Source organism: Elephas maximus, chromosome 18 (genome assembly GCF_024166365.1).
Source record: "Elephas maximus indicus isolate mEleMax1 chromosome 18, mEleMax1 primary haplotype, whole genome shotgun sequence".
Taxonomy (NCBI): Eukaryota; Metazoa; Chordata; class Mammalia; order Proboscidea; family Elephantidae; genus Elephas; species Elephas maximus.
Window position 1 is genome coordinate 9,466,114 of NC_064836.1, and position 16,249 is coordinate 9,482,362.

At 55.1% G+C, this 16,249-nt stretch overlaps 1 protein-coding gene across 5 annotated transcripts in view; it reads right to left on the bottom strand.

Annotated features, from left to right (window-relative positions):
- KIF21B (kinesin family member 21B) overlaps positions 1-16,249 on the bottom strand; it is a 54,345-nt gene that overhangs the window by 20,068 nt on the left and 18,028 nt on the right. For all 5 annotated transcript variants that reach the window (XM_049857999.1, XM_049857998.1, XM_049857995.1 and 2 more), the window contains exons 4-19: positions 15,641-15,790; positions 15,411-15,545; positions 14,868-15,035; positions 14,388-14,503; positions 13,661-13,856; positions 11,999-12,188; positions 10,419-10,482; positions 10,104-10,322; positions 9,450-9,531; positions 8,920-9,037; positions 7,697-7,888; positions 5,800-5,999; positions 1,753-1,860; positions 1,135-1,203; positions 392-624; positions 54-201 (exon numbers count right to left, since the gene is read on the bottom strand). In XM_049857999.1, coding sequence (XP_049713956.1) covers positions 54-201; positions 392-624; positions 1,135-1,203; positions 1,753-1,860; positions 5,800-5,999; positions 7,697-7,888; positions 8,920-9,037; positions 9,450-9,531; positions 10,104-10,322; positions 10,419-10,482; positions 11,999-12,188; positions 13,661-13,856; positions 14,388-14,503; positions 14,868-15,035; positions 15,411-15,545; positions 15,641-15,790 — 2,388 coding nt within the window. The remainder of the gene's footprint in view (positions 1-53; positions 202-391; positions 625-1,134; positions 1,204-1,752; positions 1,861-5,799; positions 6,000-7,696; positions 7,889-8,919; positions 9,038-9,449; positions 9,532-10,103; positions 10,323-10,418; positions 10,483-11,998; positions 12,189-13,660; positions 13,857-14,387; positions 14,504-14,867; positions 15,036-15,410; positions 15,546-15,640; positions 15,791-16,249) is intronic.

A 16,249-nucleotide genomic window follows, 5' to 3' on the forward strand; every position in this document is an offset into this window, starting at 1 on the left:
AAGTCAGAGCTGACCGGATGGTGGGGAGGGGAGAGGAGGGAGGCAGGGCCCACCTTGATGAGCCGCTCCATGTCGGCCTCGAGGTTGACAATGGTCATCCTCTGCATGACGATGTCTATGATTCGCCGTTCCAGGGACTGCCACTTGAGTCTCGCAGCCTTGCTGAAGCTCTGGCTGGCCCCCTTCTTCTGGAACTTCTTTCTGGGGAGACAGAGGCAAAGGGGATTGGGTAGGACCACTCAGCCTCTGCAGCTCCCTAGTGCCCCCCACTCAGAGCTCACAGCCACAGGGACCCTCACAGAGCTTCCTTTTCCCTCACCCCCCCCGCCCCCACATTCTTACCCCCTCTGCCTGCCCCACACAGGCCAGGCTACCCCCCAGTCCTCCTTACCTGGCAGGGCGGGTGCCATTTACAGTGGGCACAGGGTGGTCCCCCAAGAAGTGGTTGATCTTGCGGTTCCATTGGCGCACGATGCTGGAGACGGAGCGGGCCCCCGACTCGGCCTCCGACGAGGTGGTGCTGGCCGACACCTCCGCTCCTGAGTCCAGCATGGGTGGCTTCAGTCCTGCACGCCCGGCCACTCGCTCAGACATGGGCTTGGCCAGACGCCTCAGTGCAGAAACCTGGGGGCCAGGAAAAGAGGGACCAGGTGAGGATGGTACCTTGGAGCTCCAAGGAAAGGTCCAGGCTGGCGGGTGGTGGGCAGAGGGGTGTCAGAATGCAGAGACTGCTCTGTGCTGTCCTGGGTCTGGGGCTGCAGAAGGGACAGGGAGGCTGGTTTGACATGAAATGGACATGAAAAAGACTTTCATTTTTTTGTTTTTTTCTCATTAACAGCTCAGGGGATTTGAGACAGGAGCCTGTAGCCTGCCCTCTGGCCTCAGCTCACTTGACGGAGAAAGGCTCTTCTGACAAGGCTTGATGTAAATAGCGATGGCTTTGTTGTGGAAAGAAGGGGGAGCCGGGGTCACAGGGAGAGATTGCGGACTTGTCCCCCCGCCCTCCTGGCTCTGGCAGATTGGGAAGTACCCCCTTCTCCCCCTGACCGGACATCAGAAGCATCGGAAGAGAGGGTGGGCAATATGAGTGCAGCAGGTTGGCCCGCCCTGCGTCCAACCCGCTGCCAAGCTCACCTCCTGGGTCTTCCTCCTGAGGACTATTTCCTGTTGCCGCTTCTGGGATTCCAGAGCCCGGATCTGAAACTGCAGGTGAGAGAAGAGGGGTGGGGTCCATGCTTAGGTGCCTAAGCCCTTTCTGCTTGGTTAGAAAGGAGAAGGTCTGGCCAGCTCTGCAGGTGAAAACCTGGGTTTCAGATTGATTCCCAAGCAGCCAAAACTCTCAGATAAAGTGAAATCCAGGATTAGGCTCCCCCTCCCAGAGGTCAGCGCAGGCACCTTCTGCTGTAGGAACAATCCCGTGGCCTGAGCTCCCCACCCATGAGTGAGGGATGCTAGACTAGAGTGCTTAGCCCTGTGGGGCTTCTCTGTGGGCCTGAAGCTGCATTTGTCTGACTCTGCCTTGCTGGTGGCCTTGGGCAAGATTTTCCCTTCCTCTGGGGCTTGTGCCCTTCCTCTGAGCAATGTGGGGGTGGGCCAGCAGCCCTCAGGGGCCCTAGCCTTCTCTGACAAGCTGTGCCAAGCACGACCACTACCTAGGACATCAGGGATGGAGCCCACGTGGCTGGGGGGACAGCAGGCACATGGGGAAGGGGGCTGCTGAGGGCTCCTGGAATTCTTTAGGGCTGCCCTCACCTCCTGCCGCCGCTGCTCCTTCTTGAGCTGAGCAATCTCCCTGTTCCTCTTGGTCTCCACCAGTCGCCGCCGCTGCTGCTCCTCGCGCATCTGCTTCATCAGGGCCACCTGGGACGGCAGAGGTTGGTGAGGCGGGGCTAGGCACTGGGTGGCTACACCCTCAAGGGAGTAGCTGGCTCGGAGGGTGTCAGGCAAGGGTGGGAGCCTGCCAGGCAGCACCAGCTCCGGACTTGGGGGACTGAAGCCAGGGATCTGCCCCAATCCTCCACAGGAACTGAAGCTGCCCCAAGACCTGGGCCGTCTGCTGAAGGTACTAACCAGCCCGGCAGTGCAGGTGAAGCCACTCTGCAAGGCCCAAACCTGGTCCCCACCGCTCCCAATGTCACAGCCCCGGCAGTCCTCGCTCAAAGCCACTGTCTTGGGTCTGGCCTTCCTAAGACCAGTCTTGGTTGTTGGAAGCAGGTAACCCCACCTGAGTGGAACACCTGCCTCTCTCCCACTGACAGCCTGAGTTGTGTACAGGATTGTGGTGGTGGGTGGGGCCAAGAGCACAGTGACAAGAATAAAAACCACCATCACTTACTGAGAACATACTATGTGCCAGGCACTGTCCTCGTGGCGATTTTGAGAGGCAATATCATTCCTGTTTTATAAATGAGGAAATGAGCCCCACAGTCGCAACTAGTACTGAATGGCTAGAATCTGAGCTCGCATCATTTTGCCCCCAAATCTAGCTCTTCCCGAGGCCCCAGGGCAGTTCAGAGCAAAGCTGGGGAGCAAGCAGAGAGGTAGAGCCTGGAACCTGGAGTCCTCAGGGGTCTGGGTAAAGGCACAGAGAACACCATGAGTGTGGCCAAAGATGGTCCGGTGTACTAGAGACCCATAGCCTGGGTCCCTGCTGCATCGTCTGCCCTCAGGAAGCTGGCTTTGCCCCTCGGCCCCATTCCTGGGGCCCAAAGCATGGGATGTGAGGTACCCAGAGCTTCAGACACCTTCCAAGTGCAGGGCCATGAGAATTACATGGGGTAATCTTCCCTCTGCCACTGAGGACAGGAATGGCCCTGTTCCGAGGAGTGCCAAGAAAGGCAATGGCATTGGAGGTGGGGGGGCCCTGAGGGTCCGGTGGCTGGTGGGTGGGCTTCTCCCTCAGAGGGCAGGCTCCATGGGGGTGAATCTAGAGAGAAGATGAGGGCTCACTGCTGGGTCTTTGGGGTCTGGAATGAGTTTTCCCCAAAGGACAGTGACTGAGAAAACTAAGTCAAAGCCCTGGTTGAAAGTGGAATACCCTAGGACACCATGAGGTTCCTGTAAAGCCAAGATGCCAGGTATTTTCTGGATTCAGGGGTCTGAGGCTACGTTTTCCTGATCTTAAGCCCAACCGCCCCACTTTGCATGTGCTGGTTGAGCTCCAAGGGGCCAAGCTTCATGGAGGTCGAACTCTGAGGAGGCTGAGGTCTGAGGAAGCCAAGATCCATGGGGGCCAAGCTCTGTGGAGGCTGAGCACTGTGAGGGCCAAGCTCTGAAAGGGGTGAGCTCCAAGAAGGCAAGCTATGTGGAGGCCAAGCTTTGTGGAGGCTGAGTTCTGTGGATGCCAAGTTCTGGGGGTAAGCTCTGTGGAGGCTGAGCTCTGTGAGGGCCAAGCTCTGTGGAGGTTGAGCTCTCTGGAGGCCAAGATCCATGGGGGCCAAGCTCTGTGGAGGCTGAGCCCTGTGAGGGCCAAGCTCTGAGAGGGCTGGGCTCCAAAAAGGCCAAGCTCTGTGGAGGCTGAGCTCTATGAGGGCCAAGATCTGCGGAGGCTGGCTCTGACAGGGCCAAGCTCCGAGGATCCTGATGTGTAGCTGAGCTCCATGGGAGTCATTACAGAAGTGATGGTCTCAGAATCGGTGAGCACATTCCAGGCACATGATAATGTGAAATGGGCCAAAATTTGTGAGACTAACATCGCTCTGCAGCTCTGAAGTAAAAGGCAGTGTCCCCCAATCCTGTGTGTCGCTGGGGCCCTGCAGCTGAACAGCGGTGGGAGGGTTCATGGGCACTAGGCTCACAGCATCTGGGTAGAATCCTTGCTGCTGCCCCTTCTGGGACAGCCCAGGGGTATTCTTGTCAACCTCTAGCCCTGTGGTCACAAATACACAGCCATGGGGGCAGAGCGGGACCCGTGCTGGAAGGATCCCAGGCAATCCTAAAGATGAAGCAGAGGTACACGCACGAATCCTCCTGTCCTTCAAATATGGCCTGGCGTTGTATCACTTTTGCAGGCTTCAGAGTCGTGTGGGATGTAGTGCCACGAGGCTCTGCAGGGTCACCCAGCTGAGACGTGGGCTGGCCAGGACAGGCCGGGTCACCCTGCAGAGGCATCTTCCGGGGGACCTCCGTGGAGAGTGTGGGCCCAGCCAACACCGCCCAGAACTGCTCTAGGAGTGGCTGCAGAGCCCACAGGCCCACAGACAGGTGAGCGGCTGGGCCCAGGGGAGAGGAGAATATGGGCCAACTAGTCCCTCCCTTCTGCACCACCAGGGGGCGCCTGGGGTCCTGGGTGAGCTGTGGGTGCTTGAGCTTCAAGTCCATTCACCTTCATCTTGGCAGCCCTCTGAATCAACATCTTATGCGATGGAGGCACCGAAGTGGAAGGAGAAAATGGGCTCTTTGGAGCCAGCCCAGGCCAAGCCAATCTGAGCACAGCAAGGCAGGGCATTTCCCTACCCCGTCAGGCTGATGGAACCCCTAGACCTGTGGGCAAGGCTCAGGCTTGGGGACAGAGCCCCCCCAGGTGAGACTGCTGGGCCTAAATGGTAGCCGAGGCTTCCACCTCCTCTCAGACCCTGCGTTGGCCATCATGGCACTGGCTCTTTTCTTCGTACACTGGTCAGCACCAGCAGAGTCAGCGCAGGAGACACAGTCACTGACGGCTCCCAGAATTCATGCCACTGTCCCTTCAGCCCCAAGCACTGGGCAGCTCCCTTTCATGTGTCCCTGTTTCCAAGGCCAGCCCACCACAGCTTGCTGAGCAGCCACCAGCACTGGGCTGTGCTAGGGGGTCCAGTCTGGCCCAGGGCTGTGGAAAACCCGAGGGGCTGAGGTCAAGCCAGGAACGCAGAACCAAGAAGGCCAGGAGGGGAGGGGCGTCATGAAGGGAGAATGAACCTGCAGAGTCCCAGGCAGGAACGACAACACGTCCAAGACCCCAGGTCCCAGAAAACAGAATACTCTGACTGAAGGCAAAGTAGAAAAGGGCGACACTGTGCCACATAGAACACACAGCTTTGGAGACAGAGAGCTGAGTTCAAATCGCAGCTCTACCTCTGGAATGAACTTCTCTGAGCTTCACTTTCTCATTCATAAAATGAGGATAATCCTTAGGAGAACATAAAGATTAAATGTGATCATGCATTTAGGCTAGCCTACAGCCTGGCCACAGTTCAAACAATGGTTAATTATTATGATGATGATTATTATTCTAGGCAAAGTCAGAAGAACAGCGTTGGTTCGGTGGCAGAATTCTCACCTTCCGTGGGGGAGATTCAGGTTCTATTCCCAATCAGTGCACCATCTGCCCAGTAGAGACTAGTGTGTTATGTGTTGCTATGATGCTGAACAGGTTTCAGAGGAGCTTCCAGACTAAAGAAGACTAGGAAGAAAAGCCTGGCAATCTACTTCTGAAAATCAGCCAATAAAAACTCTGTGGATCATAATGGTCCCATTGTCCATGGGGTCGCCATGAGTTGGGGCTGTCTGGACAGCAGCTAACAACAGGCAAAGTTGCATACAGAGGCAACTGTGGTAAAGCTTCCCACCACAGGGAGCAGCATTGAGCAGGGTCCCCACAGATCCTCAACTGTCTGGCCAGTGCCCCCCCATGCGCCCCACCATCCGGTACACTGGCCCAGATACTGGAGGAAGGGTGCTTCACCCCAGACAATGCACCTGGCTAAGAGGATACTGTCCAAGACACTTGGCAGAACTGATCATTTTTAACATGCTAAGTGGATTCTAAGAAGACATAGCATGGCCACCCCGAGGCACTGCCCTTACCCGCACAGACCCTACCTTGGCCTTCTTCATCTCAGCCACCTCCGCCTGCAGCTTCTTCAGCTCCCTCTCGTAGCGTGACTGGTTCTTGAGCAGCCGGGCATGCTCCTTCTGTGCAGCCTGCAGCTTCTGCAGGTCACGGTTCATCTCCCGCAGCTTCTTCTCATAGTCCGCCTTGATCTTGTTGGCCTTCTCCTCTGTGTAGCACTCCATGGTGCCTGAGGACAGCAAGAGGGGCTGTCTGTGCTATGCCCCTAAGCACTCCTGTCAGCCGAGGCTCAGGCAGGAAGTCAGGGGACCTGGGATCTAGTCTCCCTGCGTGAACTTGGGCAAGTCACACCCCTCTCTGAGTCTCAGTTTCTTCATTTAAACAAGAGGGTCTGCCTGGGTGATCTCCAAGGCCTCTTCCAGATCCAACATTCTATTGGACTTGAGATCTTGGAGCCTTTGGTCACCAGCTTCCAAGAGGGTCCTGTAGGCCGCTCACACTGCCTCACTTCTGACCCAGGAGTCACTGCTGGAGAAGTAAGCTGGGACCCATGGCAAGGGAAGAGTTAGCAAGGTAAGACAGAGTGATATGGGTCAGGACAGAAGGAGTGAGCTCATTCTCCACCCTGGACCTCTCCCCTGAACTGCCTACCAGACATCTCCCCTTGGATGTCTACCACTTGGATCTCAAACTTACCAGGTACAAAACCGAACCCCCAATCTCCACCCCTCACTCTCTGCAGTCTTCCCCATCTCAGTAAATGTCATCACCATCTTTCCAAAGCTCAAGCCTTGGAGACATCCATGGCTTCTTTCTTCCTTACATCCCTCATCCAACCAATCAACAAAGGTTTTTGACTCTACTTCCACATATATCCAGAGATTGACCACTTCTCACCACCTCCTGTCCAAGCAGTCTCTCCCTGGGATCTTTAGAACAGCTTTTTAACTTGTTTCTAGCCTTCACTTTTGTTTGGGACAGCAGCCAAAGTGATCCTTTTAAAATTCAGATCATGTTCCTCCTTCATAACTCCACTCGTTCTCATCTCCCTCAGAGTGTAAGGCAATGTCCTTACAATGACTGATGTGACCTGGTCCCCCATTTCATCTCTGCTACTGTCCCCACTTTTCCTGACTGTGCCCACTCTTACTGTGCCCCAGCCCTTCCAGCCTCCTCATCATTTCTCCAACATGCTGGGCATATTCCTGCCTCAGGGCCTTGGTATCTTCTGTTCCCTTTCCTGGAATGCTCTGCTCCTTGCTTGCTCTGCTCCAGCACTATCTCACCTCCTTCAAGTCTTTGCTCAAATGACACCTTCTCAGTGAAGCCTGCCCTGATCATCCTTTTTAAAACTCCAACCCACCCTCTGCACCCCCGCCCCTCTCCCCTGCTGTCTTCTTTCCCATGATACTTATCACCACCTGACATGCTATATGCTCTGGTTATTTATTTTGTTTGTCTGTTTCCTCCCACTAGAAGGCAAACTCCATGAGGGAAGGGATTTTGTTCACTTCAATATCCCTAGCACCTAGAATAATATCTGGTCTCTAAGACATATTCTATAAATGTTGTTGAATGAATGAGTAAAAGAATGATCAAATGAATGAGCAGAAGAGCAGGGTATGGAAGATACAAGTAGGCTTGTAAACAGATCCAAAGGAAAAGATTCAAGGAACAGAAGGCAGGAGGAAGGCCAAAGGGAGTCATGCTCACGTCCTAGGTGTATAAGAGATTCTACCATGTAAGATGATAGTATTAAAAAAATGAATTTAAAGTGTAGCATAGGAACTAGGGTTAAACACAAGAAGTCCCTTGCTCAGAAAACCAGGTAAATTCCAGAGATGCTAACTGCTGGGTGGCGTTTCTGATGGGCTGGGGCTGGGGGCCCAGGAAGCAGGCAGGGTGGGGCAGGCAGGGCGGCCTCACTGAGGTTCTGCAGCACACGGTCACGCTCCAGCTGCGTGTCACGGATCTTGTTCTGCAGCAGGATCAGCTTTTCCTCATACTGGTGCTTGAGTGTCTGCAGCCTCCGCTGGCTATTCTCCAGCTCATCGATCAGCTTCTGCTTAATCTCGATCTCACATGTCAGGTCAGCCAGGTCCGCCTGGAAGTTCACCTCTATGGGGGCAGGGACAGTCTCAGCCCAGCGCCGGGGAGCAAGGGGTGAGGTAGGAGCATATTCGCCAGCCCTGGGGGCTGGGGGTCTTCCTTGGCCAGCCAGGACCAATTAGCAACAAGTTCTGGACGGGATGATAAATCCCACATGGGTGGAGTGCTGCCAGATGGAGCAGCACATGCAATGTGCAGCCCAGAAATGCAAGGCTGGGCCCTGGGGTGGGATGTGGTCTAGATGTCCCCCCTGCCCCTCCTGTGCCCCAGAAATGCAAGGCTGGGCCCTGGGGCTGGGCGGGGGTCTAGATGTCCTTCCCGCTCCTATAGTGCCCCAGATGCAAGGCTGGGCCTTGGGGCTGGGCGGGGGGGGGGGGGAAGGGGGCGGTCTACACATCCCATCATGCCCCAGAGGCCAAGGTCCACCTGTCATAGATGACATGGGACCCAGCGGGGGTGGGGGAGGGTGAGAGGACCGTTAGCCTTTGCAGGCTGTGGGCCACAGATGGCAGCAGGCAGAGAGAGCTGAAGGGGCAGGTGTTCCCATTCGGGGGAATGGGCTTTGGCACCTAGACTAGACCTAGACGTCATATCTCAGCTCTATATCTAACAAATTGGGGGACGTTACTAAACCTCTCTAAGCTTGTCCTTCAGCGGGAATACAGGAAAAGCTCATAATACCCACTGCATAGGGTTGCAGGGCTGAACGCAGCAATCCTCATAAAGGGTTAAGCTCAGCACTGTGCCTGGGTTTTAATGAGCACTCAGTAAGTACCTGCTGCCATTATTATCCCTCTGGTTGTTTTTGTTGTTATTATCATTGGTGTCACATCCAGAGGTTCTGGGCCCTGAATGGCCACTATGAGAACTATACCCCAGGGGATCTGCCCCAGGCTTAATACCAGGCTCAGCCTTCCAACCAGCCAGTTGGCCCTGTCCTGAGGACGTAGTCTGATCCAGCACTGCCCAGGAGCCCCACCCTGGGTACTGCCCGCCTGGTGTCGCATCTCCCCCCAGTCCCTGGGCCAGGCCCCACATACCCTTCTCCTCAGGGTCCGAGTCTGAGTCCACCAGGCTCTCCTCGCTGCCCGAGTCCTCATCTTCATCCTCGCGTCCTTCCTCCTCCTCACAGCCGCTTTCATCCCGCTCTTCCTCCTCCTGGGCACCAAGCACGGTTATGGGTGGGCTGGTGGCCCCCCTTCACATGGCTGGGTGCGGCCTCAGTGGAGGGGAACCCAGAAGCAGAGGTGTGTCTGGACACAATGCCTCAGGTATGTAAGGAGGTAGAGAGGGGGCAGGTAGTAGGTCCCCTGCCAAGCTCCCTCCTGGAAAAGGAGCACCTCCTCCTACCCGGGGCGAGCTTCCCTGCCTGCATCATTCCTTTGGGATGAGGTGAAGACTGAGGAAGGTCATGTGGCAACCAGTCAGCGCTATCCAGAAGCTCAAGAGTCGACTGCGTGCAGACCTGAACTCCCTCCCCCACCAGGCACAAGTAAGTCGATGAGCCCCCAACCCCAGCAGGGACTTGGAGTGAGTACGTGGTGTGGAGTGGGTGGGACTGGCCCCTCACCTCCTCAGCCTCATTCTCATCGGTCTCCTCGCTGTTTTCCTGTTGGAGTTTTGCCCTCTTTTTGAAGGCGTCCTTCTCTGGGCTGCCCATGGAGGGGAGGGTAGGACCAGTTAGGAGGCTCACCTGCCTTGAGCATGCAGGCAGGGGAATGGTAGGGGTGGGAAAAGGGAGATTCTTGGCCAGAGGGGTGGGGATAGGGCTGGGCTCCTGCCCTGTAGTGAATCTCACTGCTCTTCCAGCCCCTGGCCCAGAATTAACCCCGGTGAATGCCTATCCTTCCTCTCCTTGGAGGGAAGCAAAGCACTGGAGAGGGTTGGGTGGTCTCTGTCCAAAAGACTCAGCAAACATGCTCAGTGAATTTCCAAGCAATACTAGCAGGAGGGAAACCCTGGTGGCGTAGTGGTTAAGTGCTACGGCTACTAACCAAAGGGTTGGCAGTTTGAATCCGCCAGGTGCTCCTTGGAAACTCTATGGGGCAGTTCTACTCTGTCCTATAGGGTCGCTATAAGTGGGACTTGACGGCACTGGGTTTGGTTTTTTTTTTTTTACTGGCAGGAGCCCCTGGGATTGGGCCTTCTGGGCAGCTGCCCTGAACACAGGTGGGCAGCAGTCCTCCTGGGGGGCTCTCCTTTGAAGGGTCTGCACCCTGCTCACCTCTTTCTCCGCTGTCTGCTCTCCTTCTTCTTTAGGCGCTCCAGGTCCTGCTTGGCCTTGCGGATCACCTCAGTGGCATCCTCCATGGAGCTGGCCGGGCTGCCCCCGAAGCTCGGGGCAGCTGGCGATGAGCCCAGGGAGTAGGGACTGCGAGCAGAGGCCCGTGAAAGGTTGCGGCGGAGGGACTCATTCATGGCCTCACTCTCCAGGAGCTTCGTCCTGCGTGGGAAGGAGTGAGGGCACCAGGTGAGCTGGCATCACCCCTGGCCCTGGCTGAGGCCCTCCAGCCTACCCAAGCCTCTGGGGCTCACTCACCGCAGCTCCTCAATCTCCCGGATGTAGTTCTGGATCAGAGTTCCAATGGCCTCGTTGCCATCACCTGGAGGGGTAAGACCAGAAGAGGGTGCAACAAATGAGGTAAATAACAGCAAGGACCTCTGGCTCTGAGATGGTCTGGGGTCTGTGCCTTCAATAGGCTGGCACACACTGGCCTTTTCCAAAAAGGAACCTATGCCAAAGAAATACTTGCTTGTATATGTGCACAGCTATATATACAAGCACTGCTGCTGGTAACAGCAAGAAATTGGGAACAACCTAAATGTGCATCAACAGAGGATGGTTATAATAAGTTATTCATCATCATCATATATGGAACACCACACGGTTGTTTAAAAAAGAATTACGTAGGTTTATATGTTTTGTTATGGAAAATATAATGTTACATGAAAAAGGCAAGTCATAGAACAATACATATGACCTTATACACACTAAAAGAAAAGCCACATATACAGCTTGTATATGTATATATACGAAGCCCTGCTGGCTAGTTGTTAAGAGCTTGGCTGTGACCAAAAGGCAGTTTGAATCCACCATCTGCTCCTTGGAAACCCTAAGGGACAGTTCTACTCTGTCCTATAGGGTCACCATGAGTCGGCATCGACTCACCAGCTATAGGTTTTAATGGGTATGTGTATATAAAAAAAAAACCCCATTGCTGTAGAGTTTCCAAGGAGTACCTGGTGGATTCAAACTGCCGACCTTTTGGTTAGCAGCCATAGCACTTAACCACTAGGCCACCAGGGTTTCCATGTATGTATATATGCATATATGTAAATATGTGAATATATAACCAAAACCAAACTCCATGTCATCAAACCTGTTGCTGCTGAGTCAATTCTGACTCATAGCAACCCTACAGGACAGAGTAGAACTGCCTCATAGAGTTTCCAAGGAGCGGCTGGTGGATTTGAACTGCCAACCTTTTGGTAAGCAGCCGAGCTCTGAACCAATATGTCACCTGGGCTCTGTATATATATACGTACATGTAAGTATAAATATGTATAATACATAGTCACTAAAAAAAAAAAAAGTTGCTCTTGAGTTGATTCGGATTCATGGAGACCCCAGGTGTTTCAGAAAACTGTGTCCTGTAGGATTTTCATGGCTGTGACCTTTTGGAAGCAGATCACCAGGCCTTTCTCTCAAGGCGCTCCTGGGCATGTTCTAACCGCCAGCCTTTCGGTTAGTAGCCACAGGCTCACCCATCTGCACCAGCCAGGGACTCCACATATATTCATACTTGGAGCAAATGTACTGAGAAAAGTGCAGGAGATGGGCATCAAGCTGCTGGTGGCGGTTCCTCCTGAGAAGTGGAGAGGACACGGGGTGGGGGCTTAGTGAGGGGGATTTTAACTCTTCACTTTGGATATTCATGTATTGTTTGCATGTTTAACAAAGAAAAAGTATTACTTGTGTCATACAAATACGTGTTAAAATTCAATTGAAAAAAGAATGCATAAATGAATTGATGACAAAATCGATTGGATGGCCCAGGCTGCCGGATATTCTGGGGTGCATGTGGGTAGAGGGGGCCAGCCTGGCACCCCCCGACTCACCGGCCTTGGCCAGGAGCAGGTTGGCTTCCTGGCTCATGAGCTGGGTGACACGGTTGTTGATGGCATCGATGGCTTCCTGCATGGCCTTCACCCGCAGCCGCAGTGCCCCGTTCTCCTTCTGCAGCATGGCATTCTCCCGGAACAGGTCGCTATAGCCCTCAGTGCCGTCCTCCCCGATGACCCGCTTGCCCTGTGGGAGGGGCGTGCGGGGAGCAGTCAGGCGCCAGAGCCACAGGCAGGGAAAGGGAGCCACGATGTTTCTGCTTCTGCCACTGCCCTGGCCTTGGCCTCATGGCAATGCTGCCCATCTCCTCCTGCCTCAGTTTCCCTAAAACACAGCTCCTGTCTCCCAGTGCTCAAAAACCTTACATGGCTCCTCACTGACAACAAACTAGTCCAAATTCTGCAACCAGCCATCTGAGGCCACCCACAATCTCACCTTGACCTGCCTTTCCATAGCTCACCTTCATATCTTCATAAATGCTAGTCCAGGGGTCAAAGCCTTCTGGGGCCAGCCAGTGGGCATAAATGATTGAATCGGTCTGAGTGTACTACAGTAGGGAGCAGTGGAGACTGGAGCTAACTGAAACACAGGCTCAGTCTAAAAGGGGCCAATTAAGCACCAAATGTTGTTAAATCTTCTGATTTTTCCAGAGAAAGTATGCAATTTCCTGATTTTCAGAAAGTTAAACAACTAATTTACATTCCTTCAAAACAGTGCAAGTCAAAGCAAACTTATTCATGTGTCAGATTCAGGCCACAGGCCACCAGTCGGTTACTTCTGCCCCAGTCACATGGAATTGGACACTTCCGCCAAAGCACCCATCTTACCCATCTCTGTTCCTCTGGGCAGGCCATGCTCTTAATCTACAATGCCTGCCCCACATCCTTTTGCTGCTAGCTCATTCGTTCTCCAAAATCCAGATCAAAGGCCCCCTCCTCCATGAGGCCTTCCCTGACCACCAGGTGAGCAGGGCCAATTTGCTCCTCTGCCCCTCTAGCACACTGGGTTACTACTCATGTGGCCCCTCCACTGCCAGCCGCTCTGTGTCACAGTCTAGGAGTCTCATCTGTTCCAGCAGACCTGGAAACGCCCAGCACAGTGTCTGTCATGTGGATGACACCTATGCAACAAAAGCCGAGCTGCTCTTCTTGCTCTGGTGCAGCATTTCAGAGCCCTGAGGGCTGAGGCTGGGCCAGACTCACCCGGGTGGGCCCCGCTAACTCTCAGGGCCTAGCTGGGCCAGACTCACCCGGGTGGGCCCCGCTAACTCTCAGGGCCTAGCTGGGCCAGACTCACCCGGGTGGGCCCCGCTAACTCTCAGGGCCTAGCTGGGCCAGACTCACCCGGGTGGGCCCCGCTAACTCTCAGGGCCTAGCTGGCTCACAGCAGTGCTCGGCGGGTGTGTGAGGGACGGACACGCAGGTGAGGGCTGGCACACAGCAGTGCTCGGCGGGTGTGTGAGGGACGGACACGCAGGTGAGGGCTGGCACACAGCAGTGCTCGGCGGGTGTGTGAGGAACGGACACGCAGGTGAGGGCGCAGTGGGAAGGATACTGGTGAACTAAGGCATGATGTGTATGCAGGGCCCTGGCTGGACTCAGGAGTGCTGGGCAGTACCCTGCCCGTGTCACGGCCCCCTGTGCCTGGGAGGAGCTCACCGCCTTGTACTCCATCAGTTCCATCTGCAAGCGAGCGATCTCAGCCCGCAGCGCGCTAATCTGTTGGCTGGTCTTGTCCTGGTTCACCACCACCTTGTTCTTGATGTTGCGGGCCCGGTTGGCGTATTTGAGCGTGTTGAGCGTCTCCATAAAGTCCCTGTCTGAGGGGCTCACGCAGGCGATCATGATGGTCTGGCTGGGGGTGCGGCCAAGGAGGAGTGGAGGGTGGCACACTCAGCCCCCACCCAGCAGCACTGCCTCAGAGCAGAGCTCTAGCTCCCACCCCCCACCCCCACACTGTCAAGGAGCTGGGCATTCACAGTGGCGGAACCTGGGATGTGGGGATCTGGAGCACACGGCCAAGGGTTCTATTCCCTATATAGTGGGTGTATTCCTACAGTGGCTGCGGCTAACAAGGTTGGGAGGCTGTGATGCAGAATCTCCAGAGCCTTCTGCTCAGGGACGGGAATGCGCTGCAGCCCCGTATTTTTCTAGCGTTTCCCACCTATGCTGTCACATGGGCTGTGTCACCTCCTTCAGCATTATCTCTCTCTGCTGTGCAGATGAGGAAACTGGGTCTGACTGCAACTGGTGTAAGGTCATGGAACACCTCAAGGTTCCCACCTCCCAAGCCTGCAGCCTGGAGGAGGCAAGTCTCCAAACCCTCACACGAGTATGCCTGAGTCTCCCACCTCCCCTGCCCTTCACTGGGCGGGTCGTCAGGTACCTGTTGCCCCCTAGTGAGTCCTGGAGGAGCCGAGTAAGCTTGGAGTCCCTGTAGGGCACGTGCACCACCTTCTTGCTCTGGTCCCCCAAGGCGCTGATCACGTTGCCCAGGGCCAGCTGTGGAGACAGACCCAGGCACTCAAAAGGCACTCAGCGTGGGGGTGGGGGTGGGGGTGGGGCAGGGACAAGACATTCCTCAAGTAGTCTGTACCTGACTCACTGACCTCAGCAGCCCTTGGGCTCCCTGGGAGGGTTTATGGGAAGATGTGATAAGCTTGGTGAAGTCAGGAAGATGGGGGCAGGGGTGAGGGCTGAAGATGAAGGGTCAAAGGTCCAACGGTAGTGACGTTTGGGTGCTCTGAACAGCAGCTGGCAAGAGGCCCAAGGAGGGATGGGCAGCCGTGGGTCACAGGGCTGTGGGAAGGTCTGAGACTGACTAAGCTGTACAGGCTGCTGGGGCTGGTGACCACCAAGTCCCTACCAGGCCGCAATTGATGGAGATGCCTTCCTTGGCCCGCTCGCCGGTGGCCCCTGTCCGCTTCAGCCGCTCGGAGCCAGCCAGGTCCACAAAGTGAAACTTAGCAGTGAGGGTCTCGTACTCGCTGGCAGGAGTCGTGCCCTCAGGAAGCCCAGCAACTGCCTCGTTCACCTGCAGCAGAAGCCAGCCGCTGACTGCCCAGCCCTTGCCCTATCTTGCTGCTCTGCTGCTCACAGCCCACCGCCCACAGTAGAGCTGTCCAGGGAGACTCTAGGCAGGGAGTCAGGGCAGGGCTGCCAAGGGCCTGGCACTTTACACAGAACTTGCATATGCAGATTCTCATTTAAATCTCATAACAAGAGAGGTATCATAACCCCCTTGTATAGAAGAGGAACCTGAGGTTCAAGGAGAATAAAAAGAAAAGCCAACAAGTGGCAGAGTGAGCCCCAAATTCAGGTTTCCTAGATCCGGATGCATGGCTCCTCGTCCTGCCCTCCCTGGGACACCCCTGCAACACACCTGCTCCTGGCCCCATGGGCTGCTCACCAGATTGGGCTGGGCGCACACACGCATCTGGCACAGGTGGATGGTGAAGATGGCGTGGGAGCGGGAGCTTTGCACGTTCATCTGGGTGCTGGCTGTGGTGCGTGACAGTGCTCCCTGCTTCAGGCACTGGATCAGCTGGGGAGGCAGGAGGAGCAACGACTCAGTACATGGATGCATGATGCCAGCCCTGCCCTTCCCGGGATGCCCCACACCTGCCCTGGGATGCTCACCTCCTCCTGGGAGCTGATGAGGCGAGAAGTGACACCTGTGGTATAGATGCCGCCATTGGCGTCCTCATGGATCTTGATGTTGGACCTGCGGTGGCGGGCATCAGGGTCGCGGGTGCTATCGAACAGGTCAAGGATCTCCTCATTGTAGAGCTGTGCCAGGGAGGAAACGGCTGCTGTGTTTGAACGGCACACAGCATGTATGGCAAGGGGCTTTCTCGTGCTTATCATGCTTATAACCACCTCCACTTTGCAGACGTGCAAACCGAGGCCCTGGGAGGTTAGCTCATCCAATCCAGGTCCCCTCTGGCTTCTTTTTTTCCTTTGCCGATACACTTGCCTTTCTGTAAAAACTGTAACCTGCTGTATACTGTTTTGCACCTTGCTTGTTTCCATTTAACAATATTACTTGGAGATAATACCACATATGTTGTTGTTAGTTGCTGTCATGTTGATTCTGACTCACAGCGACCCCATGTGTGCTCCATAGTGTTTTCAAGCCTGTGACCTATCAGAAGCAGATTCCCAGGCCTGTCTTTCGAGGCACCTCTAGGTGGGTTTGAACCCTCAACCTTTTGGTTAGTAGTCAAGCGCTTAACCATTTGTGCCACC